The sequence below is a fragment of the Melanotaenia boesemani genome, chromosome 11 (genome assembly GCF_017639745.1).
Source record: "Melanotaenia boesemani isolate fMelBoe1 chromosome 11, fMelBoe1.pri, whole genome shotgun sequence".
Taxonomy (NCBI): domain Eukaryota; kingdom Metazoa; phylum Chordata; class Actinopteri; order Atheriniformes; family Melanotaeniidae; genus Melanotaenia; species Melanotaenia boesemani.
Window position 1 is genome coordinate 9698490 of NC_055692.1, and position 24932 is coordinate 9723421.

Sequence of the window (24932 nt, forward strand, 5' to 3'; positions counted from 1 at the left end):
CTTTTCCAAATGTTTAAATGTCCAACTTCATTTTGTTTCATTGGTAAAAATTTCAAATGTTCTTTTTCTTTTTCTTCTTCTTTTTTTTTTTTTTTTCGTTTGTGCTAAAGTTGGGGCAGCACCAGCTGCAGTAGAGCACAATTGGACAATAATGTAAAGGCACTCGGGGTTCACTGGAAATCCTCAGAGCACAGTCAGGGGTTATCTAGGACAATGGTTCCCAACCTGGGGTCCCCCAAAGTTCACAAGGAGTCCCAGAGGCTTTGACCATTCAGAGCCATTGTGATTATTATTATTTTTTTTTTCTTTCTTTTTTTTTTGGTATTTCTGTACATTTATTCAACAATTCTATGTATAAAACGATTAACAGGTAGCAGCCTGCACAGCCTGGCCCCTCTGCACATTCACCCTGGTGTGAGTCTTGACCAGATGCTCAGTGAACTCTTGGTATGAAGAGCTCCCAGGAGTCAGGGAGCTGTAAGTCGTGGAGATGGCATCTACGGTGTACTTGGCGAAGTATCCAAGGGTGGCAGCGCAGCCCCGGGCAGAGGTGTAGCAGTCATCAATACCAGCCATCATGAGCAGCTTCTTGGGCACAGGGACGGACACGATACCAGTACCATGAGGGGTTGGGATGAGACGTGCCAAGACAGAACCACAGTGAACAGTCACCTTGTAGGGTACAATTTTGTTATCTCAGTAACTTTTCCTGCCAGGATGGAGCACGTCACCCCCAAACCCAAATGACCATTGTAGACACCAATGGCAACAAAGGCCTTGAACTTTGTGCGCTGACCAGCTCTGATCTGCTTCTGGATGGGCATGATCCTCAACACCTCATCTTTCTTTCAGACCAGAACTCATGGCTCAGTGGATAGAGTGGTCATCTTGTAGCCTGAGGGTTGCTGGTTCGATCCTCAGCCTATTGACCCTATGTCAAGGTGTCCCTGAGCAAGACACCGAACCCAAAATTGCTCCTGATGGGTTGTAGTTAGCGCCTTGCATGGCATCAGTGTGTAAATGGGTGAATGTGACATATAATGTAAAGCACTTTGGGTATCATTCCAGGTACAGTAAAGCGCAATAAATACAGACCATGTGTTCACTCAATCACCCCAATGGCCTCAATGAACACTTTGATATGGTTAATTAAGTTTGATTGCATTACATGAGCCAAAAAAATGGCAAGGCAGAACAACAAAGGACAAAAAGCTATAACACTTATAGAAATAAAATTGTGGTTTCCTGAAAATGTCAAATCAGAACATTTTGCTGGTAACAATTAACTTTTACCAGGGTAATAAAGACCTGAATGATTTCCCTCTTGAAAAAGTGAGAAAATGTGCAATTTACTGCCTGATGATACCATTGCCTCAAATGCTTTACATAAGCATTTGCTTTTCTTTGTTTCAGGCCACAATCTTCCTTAAATATAAATCAAATCCGAATTGCCTGAAGAGACTGACCAGTGAAGTAAATTATGCCTTTTTTGACAAAAGCAAATGCTACAGGAATTGGCTTCTTTGTTGACGGTGGACATTTACAAGTTAATTCAGTATGAATATTTTCATATTACCTGGAGAGAATCTGAGTTTTTCCCTTTTTTTACCTTGACAAAATCCTGTAACTTTGCTTGCAGAATATGCAATTTAAAATTAAATGTTGTCCATGACATCTGGCCTATTATACACCAAACATTTTTCCATAAAGGACTTTTAGTCTTGATGCCTTCATTCATATAATCCCCTGATTTAACCAAGTGTCAAGCAAATAAGATCAAGTAAATGCAACAAAAGACATGTTGTCTTGGTTTATGAACTGGATTGCTGATTTTTTTTATTTTCCATTCAGCCTCGGACGGAACAAGCAGATCCACTTTTAAAACTTTAACTAACATTGTAGAAAACAGAACTACAATACAATTCATGTTCAGGTTTAATGTGGTGATGTTTTTTCTTTCCTCTGGAGTATAAACTTTTTCATTTTCATTTTTCTTCCCATCATTGATCAGTTGTTCATCTTAGAATAAGACAACCAAAAAAGCACTGCCAAAACCTTCAGTGAGCTATAAATCTCTAGTTTTTAAATCACTATTAAAAACGGGGTTGATCCCAGCTTGAGTAAAACTACTCCTTTCTCTCTCTTTCTTGCTCTCTCTCTCTCTCTTTATAGGTTTATACACATCACAATTCTTTTGTAAAACTATTTCTTCCTCCCCTCTCATGTTCCCAAATCCAATATCCTGAGCTATTACATGGAGCCAAGTAACACCACACCTCATAAAAACAAGACACAGAGAGAAACTCTTGACACAACTAATGAATAAATGAATAACTCTTTAGTAGCTGTTTTACAGCCAATCAAACCTGTAATTGATGGAATCAGTTTAACTGAGCTAATCAAGCTCTTTAATCTGGAGATGATTCTCGTAATTAATTGCAGCTGTTTCAAACCAAGATATTAAGTTTGATCCAACTAACGGTGAGGAATTGGATTTTAATGAACCAAAATTCCTTCTTTTTTGTAAAAAGTCAATTCTCCCTTTACAATTAGGAGAAACCCTGAGCAGAAAACCTGTATATTTTTGTTTAGTGTTAAAATAAATTTAAAAATTTGGTAAAATTCTTAAATATCAAATATTTTTTAAGAATGGAATCAATTGTCATTATCTGTATGTTTTTCTTGTTCTGGCCCATTGTTGTGTCCAGAGCTGTGTTGACAGTATATAGAGGGAAAATGTGAATATTCACTCCTTAAATGTCAGGACTAACTAACTGAATATACTAACAAGATAAGGATATTGTAGGAACCAAAGGGTGCCATTACTTTGACTAAAAAACTGTTTCATACTTGTTCACACAAAGATTAATGGAAATTTTAAGATAAAGTCTAAGTTCTTAATTTTTGATGCAGCTCTGGTTCAGTTACATTAACTTTTTAACTATTTTAAAAGGTTTAAATGGCTTTAATTGGTTTTAAAAAGTGACTGGAAACCATGTCTCAATGATCTGGTGAGACAGAAGACAACTCAAAGTGTGTAAGGCCTCAGCTTCAATGTGGGTGAATGTATTTTTGCTGAAAGAGCCAATCAGAATAATATTTCACTTTTGAATGTGGACTTGAGCTGTTTATCTGAGGTCACATAGATGTTGTACGGCGTAGGGATTCATATATATATATATATATATATATATATATATATATATATATATATATATATATATGGGGGGAGGTTCGAAGTTAGCGGGCGGTGGCCTTTCTGTGTGGAGTTTGCATGTTCTCTCCGTGTATGCACGGGTTCTCTCCGGGTACTCCGGTTTCCTCCCACCGTCTAAAGACATGCATGTTAGGTTAATTGGTGACTCTGGGAGTGAGTGTGTGTGTGTGAATGGTTGTTTGTCTCATTCTGTCTTGGCCCTGTGATGGACTGGTGACCTGTCCAGGGTGTACCCTGCCTCTCACCTGTTAAAATGCTGGGATAGGCTCCAGCTTACCCACAACCTCTAATGGACAAAGTGGTACAGAGAAAGAATGAAGTAATAGATATATTAATATACTATATATATATATATATATATATTACTTCTTTTGCTGCCCTTCTTCTGGAAAGTACTTGTACTTTTAAATATCTGTCAATATACAACTAGTTTCCAGGATGTGTTGTTCATTATTAATTTTTACACTTCTAGCATTAAAATAAGAGCTGAAAATTAAAGTGAGTTTTTTTTTATTATTATTTTTATGATGACTCTTCTATGAGGGTTATATTTTTGGAAATATAAAGAGTGTCAGGAATTGTTTTTCTGTTTTGGCTTCTATTTTATTTTGTCTCTTTCTTTGTGCTCCTTTGGAGACTCAGAACCTCTACTGGGCGTGGTGGTGGAGTTAATGAGAGATTCTACTCAGCCTGCCTACATAACAGCAAGCCTGGAGTCCACTCATTGTCAGATCGTTGCCTTAGTGGTACAGCGTCGGCCGTTCAAAGAATATTTGATTTTTTTTATCAGACGTTGACTGTTAATTTTCCTGTCTCACATTTACAGAATAATTCTGTTTCCCAATCTATTTGTTTGTTGTTGTTGTTGTTGGGTTTTTTTTTTTAATGACAAGGTTTATCTAACAGTTTAAGAATTCCTGCCAATACGTGTGGTGGATCTTTCTTCTAAAGCTAGGCAGCAGTTAGCCTAACTTAGCCTAAACAGAGGTCAGGGAAACAACTTATCACATTCTATGACTAACCTATTGAGCACGTTATTCAACTAATGTTTGCTAATAACTTTAATGATGGTATTAGCAACAGGTTACTTAAGAGTTTAAACACTTCTGGTTTCCAAACAGTTTCAGCCACAATTTCAGAACACAGGATTTGTGGGAATTTCTTTTTAATTTAGTAAGTTTCATAAATTAAATCCAGTGCTGGCTTTTTCATGCAGCTTAAATTATTAACTTCCTGCCTAACTAATCATTGAGCCTTAAGTGTGGGATTGAACTTTCAATTTAATGTTTATCAAAAAACAAAAAATTTAATGTAAAACAATTTTTCCTAACCTAGTTAATGAAAAAATATTTTGTTCCCCTTTTTGTACTGACATTTAAACAAAATCTCTGAAAAGCTGTTTGGCATTTGGTTGTACGGGTCTTTGTAACCCCAGAAGGTTTGTTCTTTTTTTTTTTTTTTTTTTTAATCTTATTACTTTTCATTTCCCAATGTGTTTTCATTTTAACACAGTTATATACAACTTTATCATTTGCTCTTGTCTGTGTGTTTATTCATGAAGAATAATACATTATGTAAATGTAAAGTGTAGTATGTGTATGTTCTTGTTAACTCATGTCCGTGCATGTGTGAGACGCTTAGTGGGCTGTGGAAGAGGATTCATGCTGTGACTCTCTAGACTGCTCTGTCACAATGAAGGTGTTTCATTATCATTGGTAAGCACACCCAGCATGGGACTAGGGGCTTCGGAGGCTAAAACGCAGTTGGTTCGGTGTCTTGTAGCTGTCATTCCGCTTTACTACAGTCTATAGGTCTACCTCATGGCATCCGATTTTAATGAAAAAAACTGAACACCTTAGCCGACATGCAGACCCTGCAGGCCTTACATTTACTCCTAAGAACAATGTTAAGAGTTGACTTATGAGTAAAAAAATTCCTTGCTAAAAGCCAAACTTAAAAAGTTACTTATCAAGAGTCTCACTCAGACTTTTAGCAAAGTGTAGGACTCAGTCTTAAATTTCAGTCTCAGAGCAGGGTAACAACAGTACTAGATGCCTTAAACGGAATTTTAGATGATGTGACTTCCATGTTCATTGAAATGACCAATTGCTGAATGGAACCATTTGTCTAAGAGTATTGAAATATCTTAGAGAGACATCTAAGTGAATAATTTAAAATAGGATTGTTTTTTGACAATAATCAAAATTATACAATATATATACAATAGCAATGAATCAAAAATAAAGGTTTCCTAATACATCTCAAAATAAATGAATCCAAGAACCAGATGTGTTAGAGCAGAGACATTAAAAACCTGCTGGATTTTGGGGCCTTGTGGGACAGAGTTGAATAGCCCTGCTCTACAGGCAACAGTAGGACACCTCTAGAGATCTCTTGAATATCTGTAGGAGTAGGATTGATTCTTCGACTTTAAAAAGTTGATGAGTAGCTTTTGTTTTTAAGTTTTACAGTAGAAAAAAATTCCATAATTTCTCAGCATTTTGGACTAAAATGGCACTCTAAGACTGTTAGGAAAATTCTTCCCAACATAAAGCACTGCTCAGCACCAGAAAGACACAGAGCATTACTCAATGTGTCCAATTTTACTTGTGCACACACCATATAAGTCTAATACACACACTGATTTGTTTCACACATCACAAGACATTATAAAGGGAGGTTCATGAAGTCCTTCCCTTGAACATCAAACACTTCAGAATTACACAAGTCTCAGGTTACAGCATTTTTTCACTAAAGATAAGACATGAAAGTTAGGAGGCATGGGTAGGTTAGTGTCCGGTCTCCTTCTGGTACAATCACGTTCTTTCATCTTATCCATGGCCTTGACTTCCTGTTTCTTTAGACTGAAGCATAAAATCAGCACACATGCACAAAGAATGCTGCAGAGTACATTTCCTAAACCTTAATACTTAAAACATAATGATTGGTACAAAGTATAGTGAATCACATATTATAATAGTAAAACATCATGATAATATACATGATTTTTCTAACAAAGACGCTCGATTAAAACGGCCCGTTACATGTATAAACTGAAGCCTGACAGGAATTGTAAAGTAGGATTGAATGTACTTATAGATGGCTAATATTAGATGCAATTTCTCATTCATATAAATATAATACAATACATTTAATTAACAACGCACTTGGTTAACATTTTGTCAAGATTTCACATCAAATCATACATCAGTGTTCAGAAATGCCCATGGGCACCCTGAGGCACTCCATATAAAAAATTATAAGAAGAAATTTAAAATGGTTTGAATTTAATCAACTTTATTAAAGCATGCAACTTTCTTGAAAAAAACTTTTTGTATGTTTGCTTTTAGAAAACATGTGTAATCTGTTAAAACATAGTTTAATTGTTTCCTGGACCAGACCAGGGATTGTTTCATTCAAGTCTGCCAGATATCTTTTAAGGGTAGTGGTTAAGTTCATGTCCCTCTTGTAGCAGCATATTACAAAAACCAACCACCTCCACACTGTGAGCCACACCAATGCTACTACTGAAAAGTGCCTATTACCCATAATATTACTACATGGTATAGCAATCTCTAAGCTGTCCTCAGCAAAAGGCCTGACCAAAGTGCACATGCAAAAAGGCAAAACTTTAATTCTGGGATCTGAAGGTTAAGGTTGAGATAAGTTGACATGTTTTGGTTATAGTTGAGGTTAGAGTTTGGATTAGGTTGTCCAAAATAAATGGAAGTCGATCCATATAAAAGCAGCTGTGAAAACTGGCTTCCACATGCCACTGGAAGTAAACAAGCCTTTGTGGCTTGTTGATCAGCTGTGTCTGTGTGCACTTGTAAGCTCCATTTTTGTGGACGTTTGCTCATGTGTGTGCACCATGCAACTCATCTGCCAAACTCATTAAATCTGCATTCCTCAGCCCGATTAGGAAGTGTGCCCTTCCTCCTGTGGAGTGATAAAAAGATGAGCTAAGTATCGAGACGTACCAGTGAGAAAAAAAAGGAAGGTGGATAAAGAGACGGAGACAGCAGTAACTTCAAGGTTAAATAAGCATGCTTTAACTAGAAGGCTGATTATCTGGTTTCTATGAATTGTTCTGCACAGCAACTCTGGAAAATGTGGCAGTGCTGTGATTAAATTGATCTGCAGTCCATAGCAAGAAATTAAGTATTACCCTTCAGATTTTGTTTGCCTTGTTAGCAAATATAAGCCTTGTTTAAGGACACTTGCATTTCAGATTGTACAATTAAAAAGGTAAAATGTACATAAATGGTAACATATATTAACAAATCATCATTATTAATTAATAGCTGTCTTTTTATTTGCAGATTAAAACACACACATTGTTACCAAAACTGAAAGGTGTTAAAACTATGCTGTCCTCAGTAAGTATGTGTTAAAATGTTTAACTAATCAAGGGATTTTCTTGATGTGTTTAACGTATGACTGGAGAAAATGTAGCTCATTGATAATGTTAAAAATTCAGCAGCTGGTTTTCTCATTTATTTATTTTTTATTTTTCTTATTGTCAAAATGCTTGCATCCTTTATGCAGAACCAATGCATAAATCAGTCCAGAATTATCTCAGTTCAGCCTGGATGTTTTTCAGGCAGCTGAAAAGCCAAAGCTGACCATTTTCTCACAGAAACTTCAAATAGTTCAAGTAATCCTTTGAAATTTAGGAAGACCATTAAATCCATATATGGGAAAAAAAAATATTACAGAACTTCCTCCATGCATTGTTAAGCATTCATAAAAAATTTCTGATAAGGTTGAAATGCTTGGCTGATTTAATGAGCATTTCATTGCCTCTGGCTTCTTGTTTGACACTCTTCATATTGCATTTGAAAATCATTTCACTGCCTGCTTTAACTATCATACCCAGGTAAATCAGCCTTTAGTTTTTCGCTCAGTTGTAGCTTCAGGAGTGCACAAAGCTTCTAACTTTTGGCTACCTGAAATATATTTTCATTTATTTGAAATTATAAGCAGCATATAAAAATGCATGCACACATAACACTAGACAAAAGAATATCACCAAATAGAAAACTAATGAGCATTTCTGCCCAGTGAGGAACAGAGGGGCTATGCCTCTGCTGGGTACACAAACGTGGTCCCACTCCAGGGGGGCTTGCCTTTTGTGTTTTATACAGAAGTTTTATGGGAAAATAGCTATACTTTCCTCTTGATTTATAACCTTTAGTAAACATTCTTTTTATTAGTGTATGGGTATTTTATCAGTTATGATCCCCTTTTGTTAGACTCATTATTTAGGGTATCAGGGCAAAAACATTACTGTTCACAAGCCATAAAACCTGTGTTTGAAGCTTCCCATGAGCAAGAGCAAGATTATGTTAGTTGTGCACATCTGCAGCTGGAACAGCCTCTTAGTTATTGCATCCACACTAAATAGTAAAATGTCATCAGTGATTTTGTGATTTTTCAGCTAAAAGAGCAATATGCTGAAGATCCTGTACAGTCTCCTGTTGAAAGTCAACCATTTCTACCAACATAAAACCTTCATTTCCCTCCCACAGCCTCGCTCGGCAGAGCCAGGCAGCCATGCAGGAAGCTCTGTCTGCACAGCCTGTAGCCTGCGCAGTCTTGATTGGTCAGTAGGCAAGGATCTGGCTCAAGACGCCTTCAAAGGCCACCCCTCTCATTTATATAATGAGGCAGAAATGCATAAGGAAATGTGAAAAGGAGACATGGCAATTTAAAAAGGAAAAAGAGAAATTAATATGCTTGGAAAAGAAAATGTAAAAGCAAAACAACACAAAATAAATACAGACATACAAATAAAGAACGAAAGAATGAAAACAAAATCACCAAATGAATAAATAAAATTAACTGAAAATGACAGAAAAGTAAATAAATAGGAATATTAACATAAAGTTAATTTAAAACAGCTGAAAATGACAAAATAAATATACATTTGTGTCTTGTTTTATAGGTCTCTCAATGGAAAAAAAAACTTTCTTTTACATTTTGTTGTATAATTTATTAGTACATCAATTTGTTTATTGAGCCATTTTTATATTTCTGTATTTATTTTTTATTTTGACATTTTCAGTCCTCCATACAAGATGGCCTCTTTAACTTAACTCACGTTTTCAGATTGTACAAAAACAGATGATGCTGCATGCGAATTGTTCACTGTTAACTCATTAGCTAGCTACTGCTAACTTTAACGGTTCTTTCAAAGTTGCAACAAAATTTTACATTTATTTTATACCATAACTAATCAAAATACCACTTTATTGATTTGCAAATCACTCCTTTCTATTTGTTTTACATGTTTACTAAATGTATCAAGTTTCTGGGATTGTAGCTGTATCCATCTTGGCATAAAGTGTTTATTGAAAATTTTGGTTGCCAAATAAGTTATATTTCCAAACAAGAGTGAAACGAATCAGACCCTAAAAGAAAAAAACCCAGACAAGAATTGGAATTAAAATCAAAGTGGGTGAGGAGACAGAAGAGGGTGGGAAGAAGGAGGTGAGAGAGGGACAGAGAGAAACAGGAGGCTCCAGATGGAAGGTTTGCGTTGCCGGGGCGGGTTGCCGAGGAAGTCATTAAGCAGCCATTTCATCTGCGTCTGCTTGGCTAGCAAGAATTCTAATTGCATCTGAGGAGAGGAGAGGAGAAATGCCAAAGTACATTTAGATCAAAGATGGAAGACACCAGAGAGCCTGTAGACACCAGAACCCTCTCCATCTCATCCTCTTACATTCTGGCTCACTATCCAGCTTTCTTCCTCTTTACCCCACTCTCTTTCTCCACTATTTGTCTCACTTTATCCCCAATCTTTTCAGCTTTTATCCCTAATTTTGTAATTTTCCTTCAAATTCTCCATGCTTCCACTTCTCCACTTTATGTTCCATGCTTTTTGGATTCCCTTTCTCAGACTCATTTTTATTTCCTCCACCTCTCAATTCTCGGTTCCCTCACAGTAGTGGTGAGTGTAGACATTGCATTGTAACCCCCCCCCCCCCCCCTTGGCTTATATTCCTCCTAATGTCTTTAAAACTGTCATACTGTCACACATCACAGTCATACGGAATAAATTGATTCTTTATTTCATACAGTTAAGAAAACTAAAAAGCCAAAAGCCATAACGTTCACTTTTTCTCACTGCAATTTCTTTTTTTTTTTTTTTTTTTTATCTTTCATTTTCCCCTTTACTGACTTCCCCCCTGCTTTTCCTTTCAAATGCAATTGTTTTGTCTTTTGGGGCAATGTTAACTACGAGGCAAAAAAAGACCCTGACTGCTTTCTGCTTGTGTGGGCTACTGCTGTGGTTATTTGCTGCAGGGTTTGTAGCTTCTGTTATGACTGTGTGTGTGGGATTCTGTGTGTGTGTGTGTGTGTGTGTGTGTGTGTGTGTGTGTGTGTGTGTGTGTGTGTGTGTGTGTGTGGTGTCACAACTCATACACTGATCTGAGATATAGTGTGTTTGGGCTTGTCTTTTCCACTATTGTAGAAGGTCTTGCTCTCTTTCTGTAATATGTTGACCACTTGAGAAGTTTCTGAGCAGGAAGGGCAATTATAGGCTGCTTGATGTTAATTTAAGAAGGCTCTGGTGTAGTGATTATATGTTTTTTATTAACACTCATATGGGTATGGCAGACTCTGTGTTCTTTTTGCCCCGCTTCTTTGTTTGTATGTGTGTGTGAATGAGAACTTGTAGTAATTGCTTTGTGCAGGATTGGCCTTCCACTTTCACCCTAAAAAGAAAAATTGCTTTGTGCTTTTAACCACTAGAGACGGGAGGCGGTTGATGGGGGGATGCGAGGGAGGGAGCTACAGCAGGGGTTATTGTGTCCAAAATACTTTCAGCCTCTTCTTAGGAACCATTAGAGCCATTTATTCATTGAAATGGCAAAGTCAGAGTGCAGCAGATTTTTAGCAGAAATGCAACAAGTGGAGCATCTGCAGTGGCATCCAGCTCAGCACAAACAAAAGCTAGAGGGCCAAAGTGTCACTTTGTAATGGCAAACTGCTACAGCTAAAGTTAATCTACAGTGAAATCAACACAATCAGCAAATCATTCCAGAGCCATTAATTTCATGCTCTGACACAGGAGACTTTATTGTCACAGCTACTTTTCAAGGTTTGCAAACAGAAAAAGCTTGACTTCAAATTTCTAGTAAACTTGTCACTGGCTTAACATCTAGCTGACAACAGCATATGCTAGCCAAGCAAACACACACAACTGTAGTACAGCTAATAATGTATACAGTTTAGTGAAAAAAGCTCATCCTGTTTATTAAAGGTGGAAAAGTAGCTGCTGGTGTTAAACAGGGATTTAAATTAACACCCAGGTTAAAATTCAGTTTGAAATTAAAACTTGCCGTGATGAATAAGTGATTTGTCTTTGAAGTGAAGAAGAAAAAAATGACTCCCGTCAGAGAGCCGAATCTTCATCAGATGGGGGCAAGAATTTAGTTTAACGGGCACACCATGTGGCCAATCACACACCAAGGAGACTTCAGTCATACCATCATCTAAATAAAAGAAGAGTGGAAGACTCTCCAATGACAGTCTAGTTCATGGTTCCAACAGCGAGAGATGGACAGCTGAATTTAAACACAAGCATGACAGGAATGGAAGAAGTAAATAAAAACTGAAAAATAAACTGTAACTGCATACTTAAATATTTATAATAATAATATAATAATTTAAGACTAAAAAGCTGAGTGCTGAATTTGCTACCATTGCTTTAGTGAAAGTATCATCATGACTTTGGCATTTTTAGGCCAAATTTATTAAGGCTACTTGATTTGTTATTTGTGGTTCGGTGTTCATTTAAAGGTTTAATTAAAAAGTTAAAAACAAATTTTAAAAGCAAAAAAATAAGACCTGCCTCTCACCTGTTAAACGCTGGGTTAGGCTCCAGTTTTCCCACTAAAATTAATGGACAAAGTGGTACAGATAATGAATGAATGAATGAAAAAAATAAGACTTCATGAAAACATGAATAAAAGTGGTTTACCAACAAAGAAACAATTTGCAATAGCTAAATCAGACTAAAAGACGAGCTCTAAGTGATAATAAGGAAGGCTAATCTAAGGTAGCTGAAACTTTGTAAAAAGCCAGTCCTCCTATTAATGTGAAGAATGAAGCACTCCTTTTTACATGAACACTATTCAATATGTATCATACATCCTTTGGCCACGTGGTGTCATAAACAGGTTACTGCATGAAGAAAGCGAATGAGGGGAGAGATTTGAATAAAGATGTTTAAAAGGGAAAAACAAAAATGTTGTGGTTAACAACTTGTTAGTAAGTTATTTTGTTCTTTGTAATAAAAGAGAATGTTGAAAAATGTTTTTCATAATTTTATGAAGAAATGTCAAAATATTTAAAAAGACATGTGTGATTAAAGGCATTCCATTGCACTTATCTGGATTTTTTTTCCCCTGGAAAAAAAAGAAAAAAAAAAAGCTTGTGGGAATTCTCATTTGTTAGTAACTTTAGGACGCCGTAGCCAGTAATTAAAAAAAAAAAAACATGAATAGGGACAGAGAAGTAACAGCTTTGTCTAAAGAAAGTTTTTATTTCCACTTCACTTTTTAAACACTAAACAAGGAAAGCAACATTTCAATATGTTATCCTGACGTAATGGTGCATTTGTGGAACTCATTTCATTTTAAATTAATGTTAAATAACTTCTGCTTGACGCAGAAGACAGATACGCAGATGGACGGACAGTTTCGTCTGTCTCCTGTGTCGGTCACACTTGTAATTTGATTAGTATTCATGGAGCTTAGCTATTTGTCGCTTGACTCAGAAAATGGATCAATACCAATGGAGAAAGTCACTTTCCAAAATTTAGACTCAGTGGTACACAGCCCCATATTTTCTCCATCTGAATAGTCTTTAGTACCTGCCTGCAGCTCTGCCACTTTGCCCATTTTTGTGTTTTCAAGGAGCAACAGCAGGCGTGATGCTGCCAAGATGGCGGTGGTAGGAACCGTCCAATGAGCTTCACTTTTTCTCTTCAGAAACCTACGGTTGATGTCACGGAAGCTCCGTCCATCTTTTCTCTACAGTTTATGATCATGCATCACACCTGTTCAGCTCCACATGTTCAGCCTGAGTGAGTGAGAGATGCTGTGTTTCACCCATACGCTGGGCCATTTCACATATGACTTGAGAGAAAAAGTAGTTCCTGCCAACTGGGTACAATTTAGAGAAGATCCTGATATTAAAGTTATTTTCCACTGTATTCTAGTATGTAATAGACTGCACTTTTACCAAAAATCAGTAAAATAATGATATTCTAAAATGAAAATCTATTCTAAAACATAAAAAGCTGGCTTGGTAGTATTAATAGTTTGATATCGATCCACACATCACTAGTTTCCATTAGAATACAGAGTGCACGCGTCAGAAATACGTCAACCAGCTGAAGATCAGACATTAATATGAGAGTTTTCTAAATTCTCTCAGGCAGGTGAAGATGGAAGCATCTTGCTATAGTGTGTAGCAGATGAAGTATTTCTCCTGCTCCGGTGTTATGCCAATAGCGTTGTGGTCATTACAGGAACGCGCACAGCTGAACAAGTTGAATCTACATCATTCTATTCTAATTTTTTAGTTGTATTACAGCTTAAAATGGGTCCAGTATTGATTGTAGGATTCATTAACATCAACGTGTTACCTAAAATCTGCACTTTAAGAACATTTAGAGCAGTGACGTGCGGTGAAGCTTATGGCTGGTGAGGCACTGATTTGCAATTGTAAGAACTGAAAAGAGCATCTTATTTCAATATCCATTCAGCAGCATGCAACTACTGGTAATGCTTCATATCCCATCAGCATTCCTCTTTCAATTACACTCACACACCCACTGTTACCAACTCTTCAGTGAGAAAAGTAGCTATTGGCTGTCCTAAAAGTTGCTAGAAGTCACTAAATGACATCATCTAAAGTGGATAATAGTTGTAAGGCTGCCATGGAGGGGAATGTTGTGGGAAAGGCAAATGGACGAAAAGATAAGCTAAAATGTTTAAAAAGATAAAACAAATTCTTTGGTTAATATTTTCTTTTGTTGTCGTTTAATTTTATTAAGTGTAGGCTGTTTTCTAATTAGGAAGCCGCAACATTTCACAACACTTTTAACTTTCTAAATGTTTTCCTCCACACTCTTCATTAATAGACGGTAAGCCAGCGTGGGATCAGCCAGCAGCAGCTTTGAACGTTTCATTTTCAGCCTGGTCATGAAACAGAGGTGATCATCTCCTGCTCTAAATGCAGCTCTGCTGCGTGAAGTCTCTTCTGATTTTTGGACAAGGAGGGGCCTGCACAGCACCCATTCCTCATCATACTGACACATCAGGGCCACCCCAACCACCAGGATCAAAAAGACACACATGACACAAAAAGGGAGATGGCACCACAGGAAGGCCCCAACCACCACCACTGTCAGCTCCCGTCTACTAAAAAAAGAAAAAAAAAAAAGATCAAAAGTCAACAAGATAATTACTCCATGTAGGAATATAGACTATTACAATAGGATAAGCAGCTATCTATTTTCAGTTTCCACACCAAGAAAGAAAGCTTGATGCTTTTCCGAAGGTAGCGTTTGACCAAATGACACACCCACTTAGCATCACTCTGGTATGATCGACAAACAATGTGAAATACAAACCTACCAATCAGAAGCGCAGAAGGAGACCCACAACGGAATTTAGCAACAACAACAGCATTAGCTAATCAGTGTGTAAGGAGCAGCACCTGAGGGAGCATCGGAAGTCAGGTATAGGGGCGCGCACTCAGGCGTGTTCAGCGTAACACTGCTATCTGCAGCCACTTTACAGGGTGTGCAGAATTATTAGGCAAGTTGTATTTTTGAGGATTAATTTTATTATAGAACAACAACTATGTTTGCAATGAACACAAAAGACTCATAAATATCAAAGCTGAATATTTTTGGAAGTTGGAGTGGGGCTTTTTTAGTTTTAGTATCTTAGGAGGATATCTGTGTGTGCAGGTGACTATTACTGTGTATAATTATTAGGCAACTTAACAAAAACCAAATATAAACCCATTTCACTTATTTATTTTCACCAGGGAAACCAATATAACAACTCAAAATTTACAAATATACATTTCTGGCATTCAAAAACAAAACAAAAACAAATCAGTGACCAATATAACCACCTTTCTTTGCGAGGACACTCAAAAGCCTGCCATCCATAGATTCTGTCAGTGTCTTGATCTGTTCACGATCAACATTGCGTGCAGCAGCAACCACAGCCTCCCAGACCCTGTTCAGAGAGGTGTACTGTTTTTCCTCCCTGTAGATCTCACATTTGATGAGGGACCACAGGTTCTCTATGGGGTTAAGATCAGGTGAACAAGGAGGCCATGTCATTATTTTCTCTTCTTTTAGACCTTTTCTGGCCAGCCACGCAGTGGAGTACTTGGATGCGTGTGATGGAGCATTGTCCTGCATGAAAACCATGTTTTTCTTGAACGATGCTGACTTCTTCCTGTACCACTGCTTGAAGAAGGTGTCTTCCAGAAACTGGCAGTAGGACTGGGAGTTGAGCTTGATTCCATCCTCAACCCGAAAAGGTCCCACAAGCTCATCTTTGATGATACCAGCCCATACCAGTATCCCACCTCCACCTTGCTGGCGTCTGAGTCGGAGTGGAGCTCTTTGCCCTGTACTGATCCAGCCACGGGCCCATCCATCTGGCCCATCAAGACTCACTCTCATTTCATCAGTCCATAAAACCTTAGAAAAATCAGTCTTATGATATTTCTTGGCCCAGTCTTGACATTTTATCCTGTGTGTCTTGTTCAGTGGTGGTCGTTTTCCAGCCTTCCTTACCTTGGCCATGTCCCTGAGTATTGCACACCTTGTGCTTCTTGGCACTCCAGTGATGTTGCAGCTCTGAAATATGACAGAACTGGTGGCCAATGGCATCTCGGCAGCTTCACGCTTGATTTTCCTCAGTTCATGGGCAGTTATTTTGCGCCTTGTTTTTTCAACACGCTTCTTGCGACCCTGTTGACTATTTTGAATGAAACGCTTGATTGTTTGATGATCACGCCTCAAAAGCTTGGCAATTTTAAGAGTGCTGCATCCCTCTGCAAGACATCTCACTATTTTTGACTTTTCAGAGTCCGTCAAATCTCTCTTCTGACCCATTTTACCAAAGGAATGGAAGTTGCCTAATAATTATGCACACCTGATACAGGGTGTTGATGTCATTAGACCACACCCCTTCTCATTACAGAGATGCACATCACCTGATATGCTTAATTGGTAGTAGGCTTTAAAGCCTGTACCGGTTGGAGTAGAACAACATGCATAAAGAGGATGATGTGGTCAAAATACTCATTTGTCTAATAATTCTGCACACACTGTATACCAGACAGATCAGGATGTAGTTTGTCGGGAGAATTGCACTAATCACTTACACCTGGGGAAGACCTATCTCACCACACATGACAATTTGGGAAATTAGAGAGAATAAGACTGATGTGTGTGCATGTGTGTTACGACCCGACTCAGGGGTATGGAAGGGCCTAACAAAGAACACGACATGGACAGGTGGTAAATTAAAATGAAAGCGCATTTATTTACAATTCCCGTGAAAGTGATGACAACCTGTTAAACAAAATAAAGATGAGCTGGGGTTAGCGGACCTGCAGAAAGAAACAAACCAAAACCTATACCAAACACACACCGAGTGCAAACGAAACACACAACCCCAACTCGGTGGTGAAACTAAAACCAAACAAAAGCAACAGGCCCATAACTAAAGTGACCGTCGTCACAACACAATAAAACGCTAACCTAGCCCAGCCCTAAAACAACCACAAAGTAAATTTAACACAACTAAACACTTAAAGCACCCATTGTGGAAAAGGAGGTGGTCGCGACACACACACACACACACACACACCCGGTGCACAACATGAGGGGGAGAGCGGCCTAAGCCATTCTGGCTTCTCCCCCTCCAGACCTGCCTCGGCTGCAGCCTTTTCAGCCTTAGCTTTCCCTTGGGCTGCAGCCTGACTGGTCCAGAGGGGTGCCAGTCACACAGGGGCGGGGACAAAGGCGCTGGCCTTAGCCACTCAGGGCAGCGCTCTGCAGCCCCTAATCAACACAAACGGCCACAGCTGTCTATGACAAGCAGGGCCGTAACAATGTGCATTCTGTAACTCTAATAGTGAGAGAGTCAAAAAGTGGCAAACCCCAAAGAGATGTTTTCATCTTATGTAAAATCAGGTTAACACATTATGCTGCAGGGATACAGAGATTAAGCTCCCAGCTCTGCAGCTTTCAAACAACTTGTTAACAAACTCAATACAACCCACTGTGATTACAGGGGTGACACGGTTTTAGAATGCATCATTGTGGGAAGAAATGGCTCAAATAAAGCAAAGTAGAAGAATGTAAAGGTAACGTTCTGCAGCTGTGGGGGGAAAAACATGTGGTTTCTGAATTCCTCCACTTGTGAAATATGAAAACTTATACCATCTTATCATTTTTCAAGTCTCCATATCTTTTGTTTTTCCTTATTCTAACAATATGTTCCCAGGAGTCAGAGTAGCTGTGCTATAGCGAGGCAGTTACTGCTATGCAGGGACAGACTGGCCATCTGGCATTTTCCCGGTGGGCCGACATGATTTTTGGGCCAACACAGTTTTTTTATTGATCTGATTGGTCCAGAAAACTCAGTAATCGGTAGCCCAGCCAACACTGGTCCAGCCCATTTAAAACTTTTTAACACTCCCTCTTTCACTGTGGTTCCTGTGCCTGGGTAATTCATCCAGTCATATGTTAACAGAAAATTCCAGAACTAAAGAAAATAACAGACTAGAGAAAACGTGAGCACAGACTTTATGGTCCTTCCTGGCTTCCTAGTCAGCTCGCTCTTTGGAATGGCTATATTTCATTCCACGTCACAATTCACAGAGTCACAACTCGGGGTTCCTTGGCTTTCCCCACACACATGAAGATTTCTGGTCGTAAATATTGAACAAGTTTAATAGACCAGTTTCGGAGCCAATTGTCGGGACTAATTCGCTCATCTCAGACTACAGGATTATCTTTTAGTAAAATCTTTTAAGACTTAAGATTACACGTAAGAAGCCATTTAGTGGTGAATGCACTTGCTGTTTACAAAGTTGTGATGAAAACACGTCAATAGAACAGCTGTTTTACTGACACATTAGTTTGTCTCATTACATTTATGAAATTAGCTGATGACATCAGTGTTTTCAGCACGAGAACAGCAGTTTAACTGGTTGTATATACTGGTTAACTGGTTATGTTCACAGGGATGGCTCAGGTGCATGATGGGTTTATTGTTCTGCAGTTACACAGGAACAGTACATGTCAGTAATGGAAGCTGAGTCTCCTGCTCTGTCTGATCGGTCTTGTGTCAAGCTGTGTTCCCCTTTAGCCCCGCCCCCTCCACATGTGTATGGAAGTGTGCTCTGGCTGAAAACTCGTTGTGGATGTACTGCGATCATAGCCTTTACGGTTTTCTACTATTAAAAGGATTTAAAAAACAGTTTTTGTTATAATTAAATTTCTAACAACTTTTGTGTTATGATCACAACTGTGAACTTTCCCACCGGAAAGAGGCCCCGGGGAAGACCCAGGACACGCTGGATGGACACATCACGGCTGGCCTAGGAACGTCTTGGGATGAGCTGGTGAATGTGGCCGGGGGAGAGGGAAGTCTGGGTTTCCCTGCTTAGGGAGCTGCCCCCGCGACCCGACTCCAGATAAGCAGCAGATAATGGATGGATGGATCACAAATAAAGTAGATTAAACCTGTTAAATGGTTTTCACAGTTTTCACTTTGAATAGACTTTATCTTTTACAGTTTTTATGCAATAAAAGTTGTACTTTTAATTGAAAACAACAAATTGTCAATTAAATTAATATTTGTACAGGTTGAATGAATTATCTTTATTTTTCTGTTATCACTTCTTCCTATATATATATATATATATATATATATATATATATATATATATATATATATATATATGTTTGTGTGTCTGTGTGTGTGTGTGTGTGTGTGTGTGTGTGTGTGCAGAGTTTACGGTACTGTTTCTCTCTTTTAAAAATAAGGGGCCAAATAACCATCATTCATTAACATTAACAATGAGTCAGCAGATTTCAGATTTTCTTTATCTGCCTGTATTTAAAACATGTCAAAATGAAATTGAAAGAGATTAAAATTAAGAGAGAGAAATATACTGAATGCATAAACCCCATTAGTATGAGGACAGCTGCATTTGTATTTATTTTTCTTTTCTATATTCTTTTTCTATTTTCGTAAACTTATATTCTTAAACTTCAGAACAGGAAAATGTGTAAATATATGGGGCCAGCACATCTCACTTCACATGTTAACTAAGGTGATGGTGGTTCACTTACAGTTTGCGTACATAAGGCTGCCAGCAGAACTAGAACACTGACATTTATTGATGGTTGTACCACGGCTGGAAGAAGCACAATGGATGCATGGATTTACAGGAGTTTTGAAATTCAGCCAAATGCATGAGAATTAATTGGGCAACAGTTTATCTTCATAAACGAAAGCACTATTTGCAATAGGGGCTGTATCTTCCATAAAAAAAAAAATTAAAAAAAAACATTCTATTTTTTAATTTTTCACACAGTAAGGCCTGCACAGGAGCCCTCTGCATTACATTTTAATGAACTGGGTATCCTATTAGTACGATTTTTCAAAGTAGGGGGTAGTGAGCTACATCATCATCAATAAACTGAGGGTATATACAAATCAAGCAGTCAGATGCAGTTAGCATGAAGATGGATGGGAAAGGTAGAAAAACAAAAGGGTCATAAACTACCAGATATCTGAATGTTATTTAAACAGACATTCTTAAATCAATGTTTTTATTAAATACAATTTAGCCTCCAAGTTAAAGCTAATTAGATACCAGATTATGGAAATTTGTTCATTATTTAAAGATGCCGTAATCCAAACATTTGTACATGATGACCTGATTATTCCAGAGTTTATACCTTTTTAGTTTCTTGTGTAGCTTGCAGACTTAAATTTTAGGCTTTCTTATGGTTTTCACATGTGATATTAATGAGATACTATATGTGAATAAATGAAAATAAATGATCACTTATTGTGTCAAGTGAGATACTGAATTAAATTCAAATGGTATCTGACTGCAGCCATAAGGAACATACAGGGAACACAACTGCCATGGAAAATAGCTGCCATGGAACATGGCAAGGACTAAATACCATCTGTTAACAAAACTGTCCTGGAGACCAAGAGAATTACATTGATATTTCACTTGCAAATATTATTGGCTGATTCTAGAGTTTACCCAGAAAACAAAACCAGTTCTGAATAATCTTTACTGTTTGTTGTGGCTATCCGATAGCACTTCTTGATAACATTTATGGCATATACATAACATCATTTATCTGATTTAATTTAATTAACATAGTAGTTATTTGATACAAGGGGTTGCACATTATTTTTGATCATTTAGATGCAGATTACAACTGTTTTATTCCATGTTTAGTTTCAGTTGAGTAAAGGTAATTTTCTTATATATACTTTACAGAGGATATACTTTTGCTCCATTTATACGATTTTCTTTTAAGAAATTTCAAGTTGTCATCTTCTTTTGAAATATCCAAGGAATAGCTTGTAAATTAGGGGGAATCTGACGGGTAAACTAATTTCCACCTTTTCATGTTTCAAGAAGAAAATCATTGTACTTGCAGTAGGAGGTGGGATAGATGTGTGGATTAATGCACACAGTTCCTCTTACTGCATACAGTTGCTGCCACTGTGTTAAACTTTGTTAGAACATTGGCAGTACTCAAGTATAAGCACAAGTTGCTGATTTAATAGTTCTTTTAATACATCTTTTACAGTGTAACTTCCTCAGTGCAGGAGTCTTTTTCTCCCCTCTCATGACAGCACCCCCATCGTTTCTGTGACACACACACTATTTATTTTAATACTAATCCTCATATACCATCAAAGAGAGAAGGAGGTGTGATTGTTACAGTAATCCGCTGGGATCCTTAATGGGCGAAAGTGAATGAGAGTGGAGGATTAGAGGGCTGTGACGGCCAATATACTCTGTAATTAGCCAGTTAACAGCTTCAGTGATGGCAGGATTACCCAGGTCTTAGCTGAAAACTTGACAGGGGCTACACATGACTGACAGATTGCACAGAGCTGGTGGAGAATAAGATGTGAGAATGCAAGAGGGAAAAGAAAAAAGGAAAAGAAATAGAGAGGGGGGCAATGGAGTGAGAAATTGGAGAAAGAATGAACATTTTTCCATCATTTAGTTTGGGACATTTGAGATTTCAGTAACTTAGCTGAGACGTTGCTCAATTCTGACAAAATGTGAGAGGCTGAAGAAGGTTCAGCTGCATGTATGTAGTGTTTGAGGCATTTATCCATTTTCAGTTAAAGTCAGTTTCATCTATATGAAGCAGCAGTGGCTTGTTAAAATGGGGCACTGGGGTGCCACCCCTCCAAAAAGGCTACCTCCTTTAAACATGAATAAATTAAATTATACAAAATTATTAAGTACATTGATCAATCAGCATTGATTAAGAAATGGTTGCAATTGTTTAAAAACTTCCTGTGTAAACATATGGAGTGAGATGAAGGTGAGACCTTCAACTTTTGGTTGCTTTCTCTTTGGTTTCATCAAGATCCTCCCTGAGCCGCATCCCTGGCCAATCATGATTGTCTTAGGTTCTTTATTTATCTGATGGGATTATTTATCCATCTGTAAAATAAAATCAGACCCTTGGTGTCCAAATGCGCCAGCGAGAATGTAATAACGCTAAACTGATGATGAATAAACTGATGCTAGCAGACGGACATGAGGAGAAAATGGCAGCTTTGGAAGAATGTTTTTAAATTTGGTCATTTCTTCAAGAAAAATATTTTCACAGGGGCCTTATTTATAACGATTCTGTAAGCACCAAATGGTGCCTGAAAGTGGCATGAGTTGCTTTCTCCGTAGAGTTTGCGATTTATAAAAACAAACTTGACAGGAGAATGTGTGCACCTGCACACAAACTCTGATCCTTGCGCAACAACATTTTGGAGACGGGGAAACAGGCAGCACAGCTGGTGAGATGCTGAAGTTAAGCTACATTCATCTTGTGCATTTAACCATTCATTTCAGACCTGTAGACCCTCGTAATCATAAACACATTGGCCTGCAATATTATAGACATGTTCCTGGATGGAGCCATACAGTCATACATAAGCACTCATTTAAGAGTTACAGCACAGTATGACAAAGTATGTTCATTGATACATTTTCACATTATATAGTGATTATACTTATTGGTACATTAATTGTGGCAAGGTGTGTTGCAATTAGTGTTGCTGAATAAATATATAAATACTGCAGTGACACTCATGCGTAATGCTTCACAATGGAGGTTAGCACTGCTTGAAGATTATGCCAATGGCAGGATCAGGATGAAGACAGTTTTTGGTGAGTATGAATATTTTCTGGCCCATGATGATGACTGGCTGATGTGCCAATTTAGATTCCCTAGAGCAGTCCTCTTAGATCTATGTGCTGAACTGGGGCTAGTGTTAAGGCTGATTTATATTTGCACGGCGTCTGCGTGTGGTCGGCTGCGGCGTAGCTGACACTGGTGAGTTTTCTCTTGCACTTGAGCGTAGGGGGTACGCGTCATTTTGGTGTCGTGTTTCTCCTCCTAATCTGAAGGTGGCAGCAGGGGTGGTATCAGCCAGTAAACTCACCAGGTCAGAGTTTTTTTTTATGGTTCACTTCAGATCGGTACATATTTTCTGTTTTAAAACAACAATAGCGTCCAGTATGGTTCAGTGTCTTTATTAGCTATTAACGAAAAAATAATTTGATCAGCCTCTCAATAACTTGATCCACTGGTTATTGTTTTTAAAAACGGTGGTTACCACACAAATTCAGCAAGAAGAGCCAGATATCCAGTAACACATGATCCCAAACTGACCAATCACAAGGGAGTACCTCCGCGTAACTATTTGCGTAGCAGGGGTGCACGTCAGGTCTGGAAGAGGTGTGCATCGAGCCTCTGCGGACGCCGCGCAAGTATAAATCCGCCTTTAGATTGACTGACCTGCAGGAACTGTGCAATCCCAGTGCATCAGCTGTTGACAATTTTTTTGTTTCTGGCAACTGGCTCTTTTCAGCGCCAATTAGCCGACAGGTAGGCTGATATGTGTTTGATTTTATCAACAATATATGACATTTTCTGCATAAAGCCCCTTTGGATTTTTCTTTTTTTTTTTCTTTTTTTTTTTTTTTCATTTATTCTTAGGTATGGAATATCTCTGCCATCCCATTTTGACGACATTATTAAAATGACTACATTAAGTTTACTCACACTGTGGGAGAACAGACCTATATCAAAAGGCAATTTGCAGCAATGTCCAGTTTCTCAAATGTAATCGGTGACTGCACTCACATGTCTATAAGGGCTCTGAGTTAGAATAAATTTGTTTATGTGAACCATAAAAATGTGTATTCAATCAATGTACAAGTTATTTGTGACTCAAACATGGTTCTGACAAATTTAATGGCATGGTGGTCTGGGTCAACACATGACTCATTCATGCTGAAGCACAGCAGTGTAGGTATTAGACTGCAGGCATAAACCGCGTCAGTATAAATCCACCTTTAGACTGCAGGCAGGCACTGTGCATGATGGCTGGCTCCTTGGTAAGTGAATACACATTTAGAAAATCTAAGAATTAATACCTGATTCTTAATTCTTCTGGTACAACTTGCAGGTGACAGTGGCTACTCTTTGAGGGGCTGACTCCTCACTCCATTTGCAAACACGCATAATGCAGACGAGGTGTGCTTCAGTGTGGTCCATGCTTATGCACGTTCTGTTGTGGAGCAAGCCATTGGCCTTCCTTAAAAACCAGTGGACGTGTTTGGATGCATTGGGAGGCAGACTGCTGTACCATCCCAAAAAGGTGTGTATAATAATCAGTCCTGCACAACATTGAGGGATGCACTTCTTTTTCCACCTGGCCTCCCTCCCCCTCACCATGAGGACCCTGACGCACAGCCCCCTCCCAGACTTGAAGAGTTTCAATGAGGAGCAAGGCAAAGGTGTCACGCAGCCTTTGGAAGACAACAGTAAGCAAGATTAATTTTTAACAAGTTCTTTTAATGAGCTAGAAATTTCAGATGAACTGCCACACATTGCATCACTTCATGGATTTGTTGCAGTTCATCCCGGACTTCCTTCACCGCACTGATTGTGTCTCTTTGAGTTGGCAGGATGGCGTCCATCAGCACCCAGCCACTTCCAGGTGTGTCATGCACCCGGGGCACATTTGTGCCTGGACAGGCCATCCCTGCAGCCCCATTTTCCAAATCTACCCACTGCTTCCAACTGTTTGTTCAAACAAACTTTATTTATTAAACTGAATTTAAACTTACCAGTCTCATCTGCGGTCTCCGCCTGGTGTGTGTCTCCCTGCTTCCCCACTACTATGCCACTCACACTTACAGGCCTGAGTATGGAGGCTATTCTTGACACAAAAGGTGTGGGATTGGGTGTGCCAGGGCCCCCACCTGTGCCTGTAACACTCTGACGGTGGCATGCCATCTTCCTCTTCACCTCCACCTTCAGACCTGACCACTTCTTTTTGATCTCTGGCTCATACTTCACCATCACACCCAT

At 38.5% G+C, this 24932-nt stretch overlaps 1 protein-coding gene across 1 annotated transcript; it reads right to left on the minus strand.

Annotated features, from left to right (window-relative positions):
• Window positions 1-295: 295 nt before the first annotated feature.
• On the minus strand, window positions 296-24932 carry LOC121648550 (40S ribosomal protein S2-like). The gene is given in 4 exon segments (XM_041998747.1): window positions 296-710; window positions 713-845; window positions 24291-24367; window positions 24689-24932. Coding segments are annotated over 4 exon segments (801 nt in total). The 3' UTR covers window positions 296-363.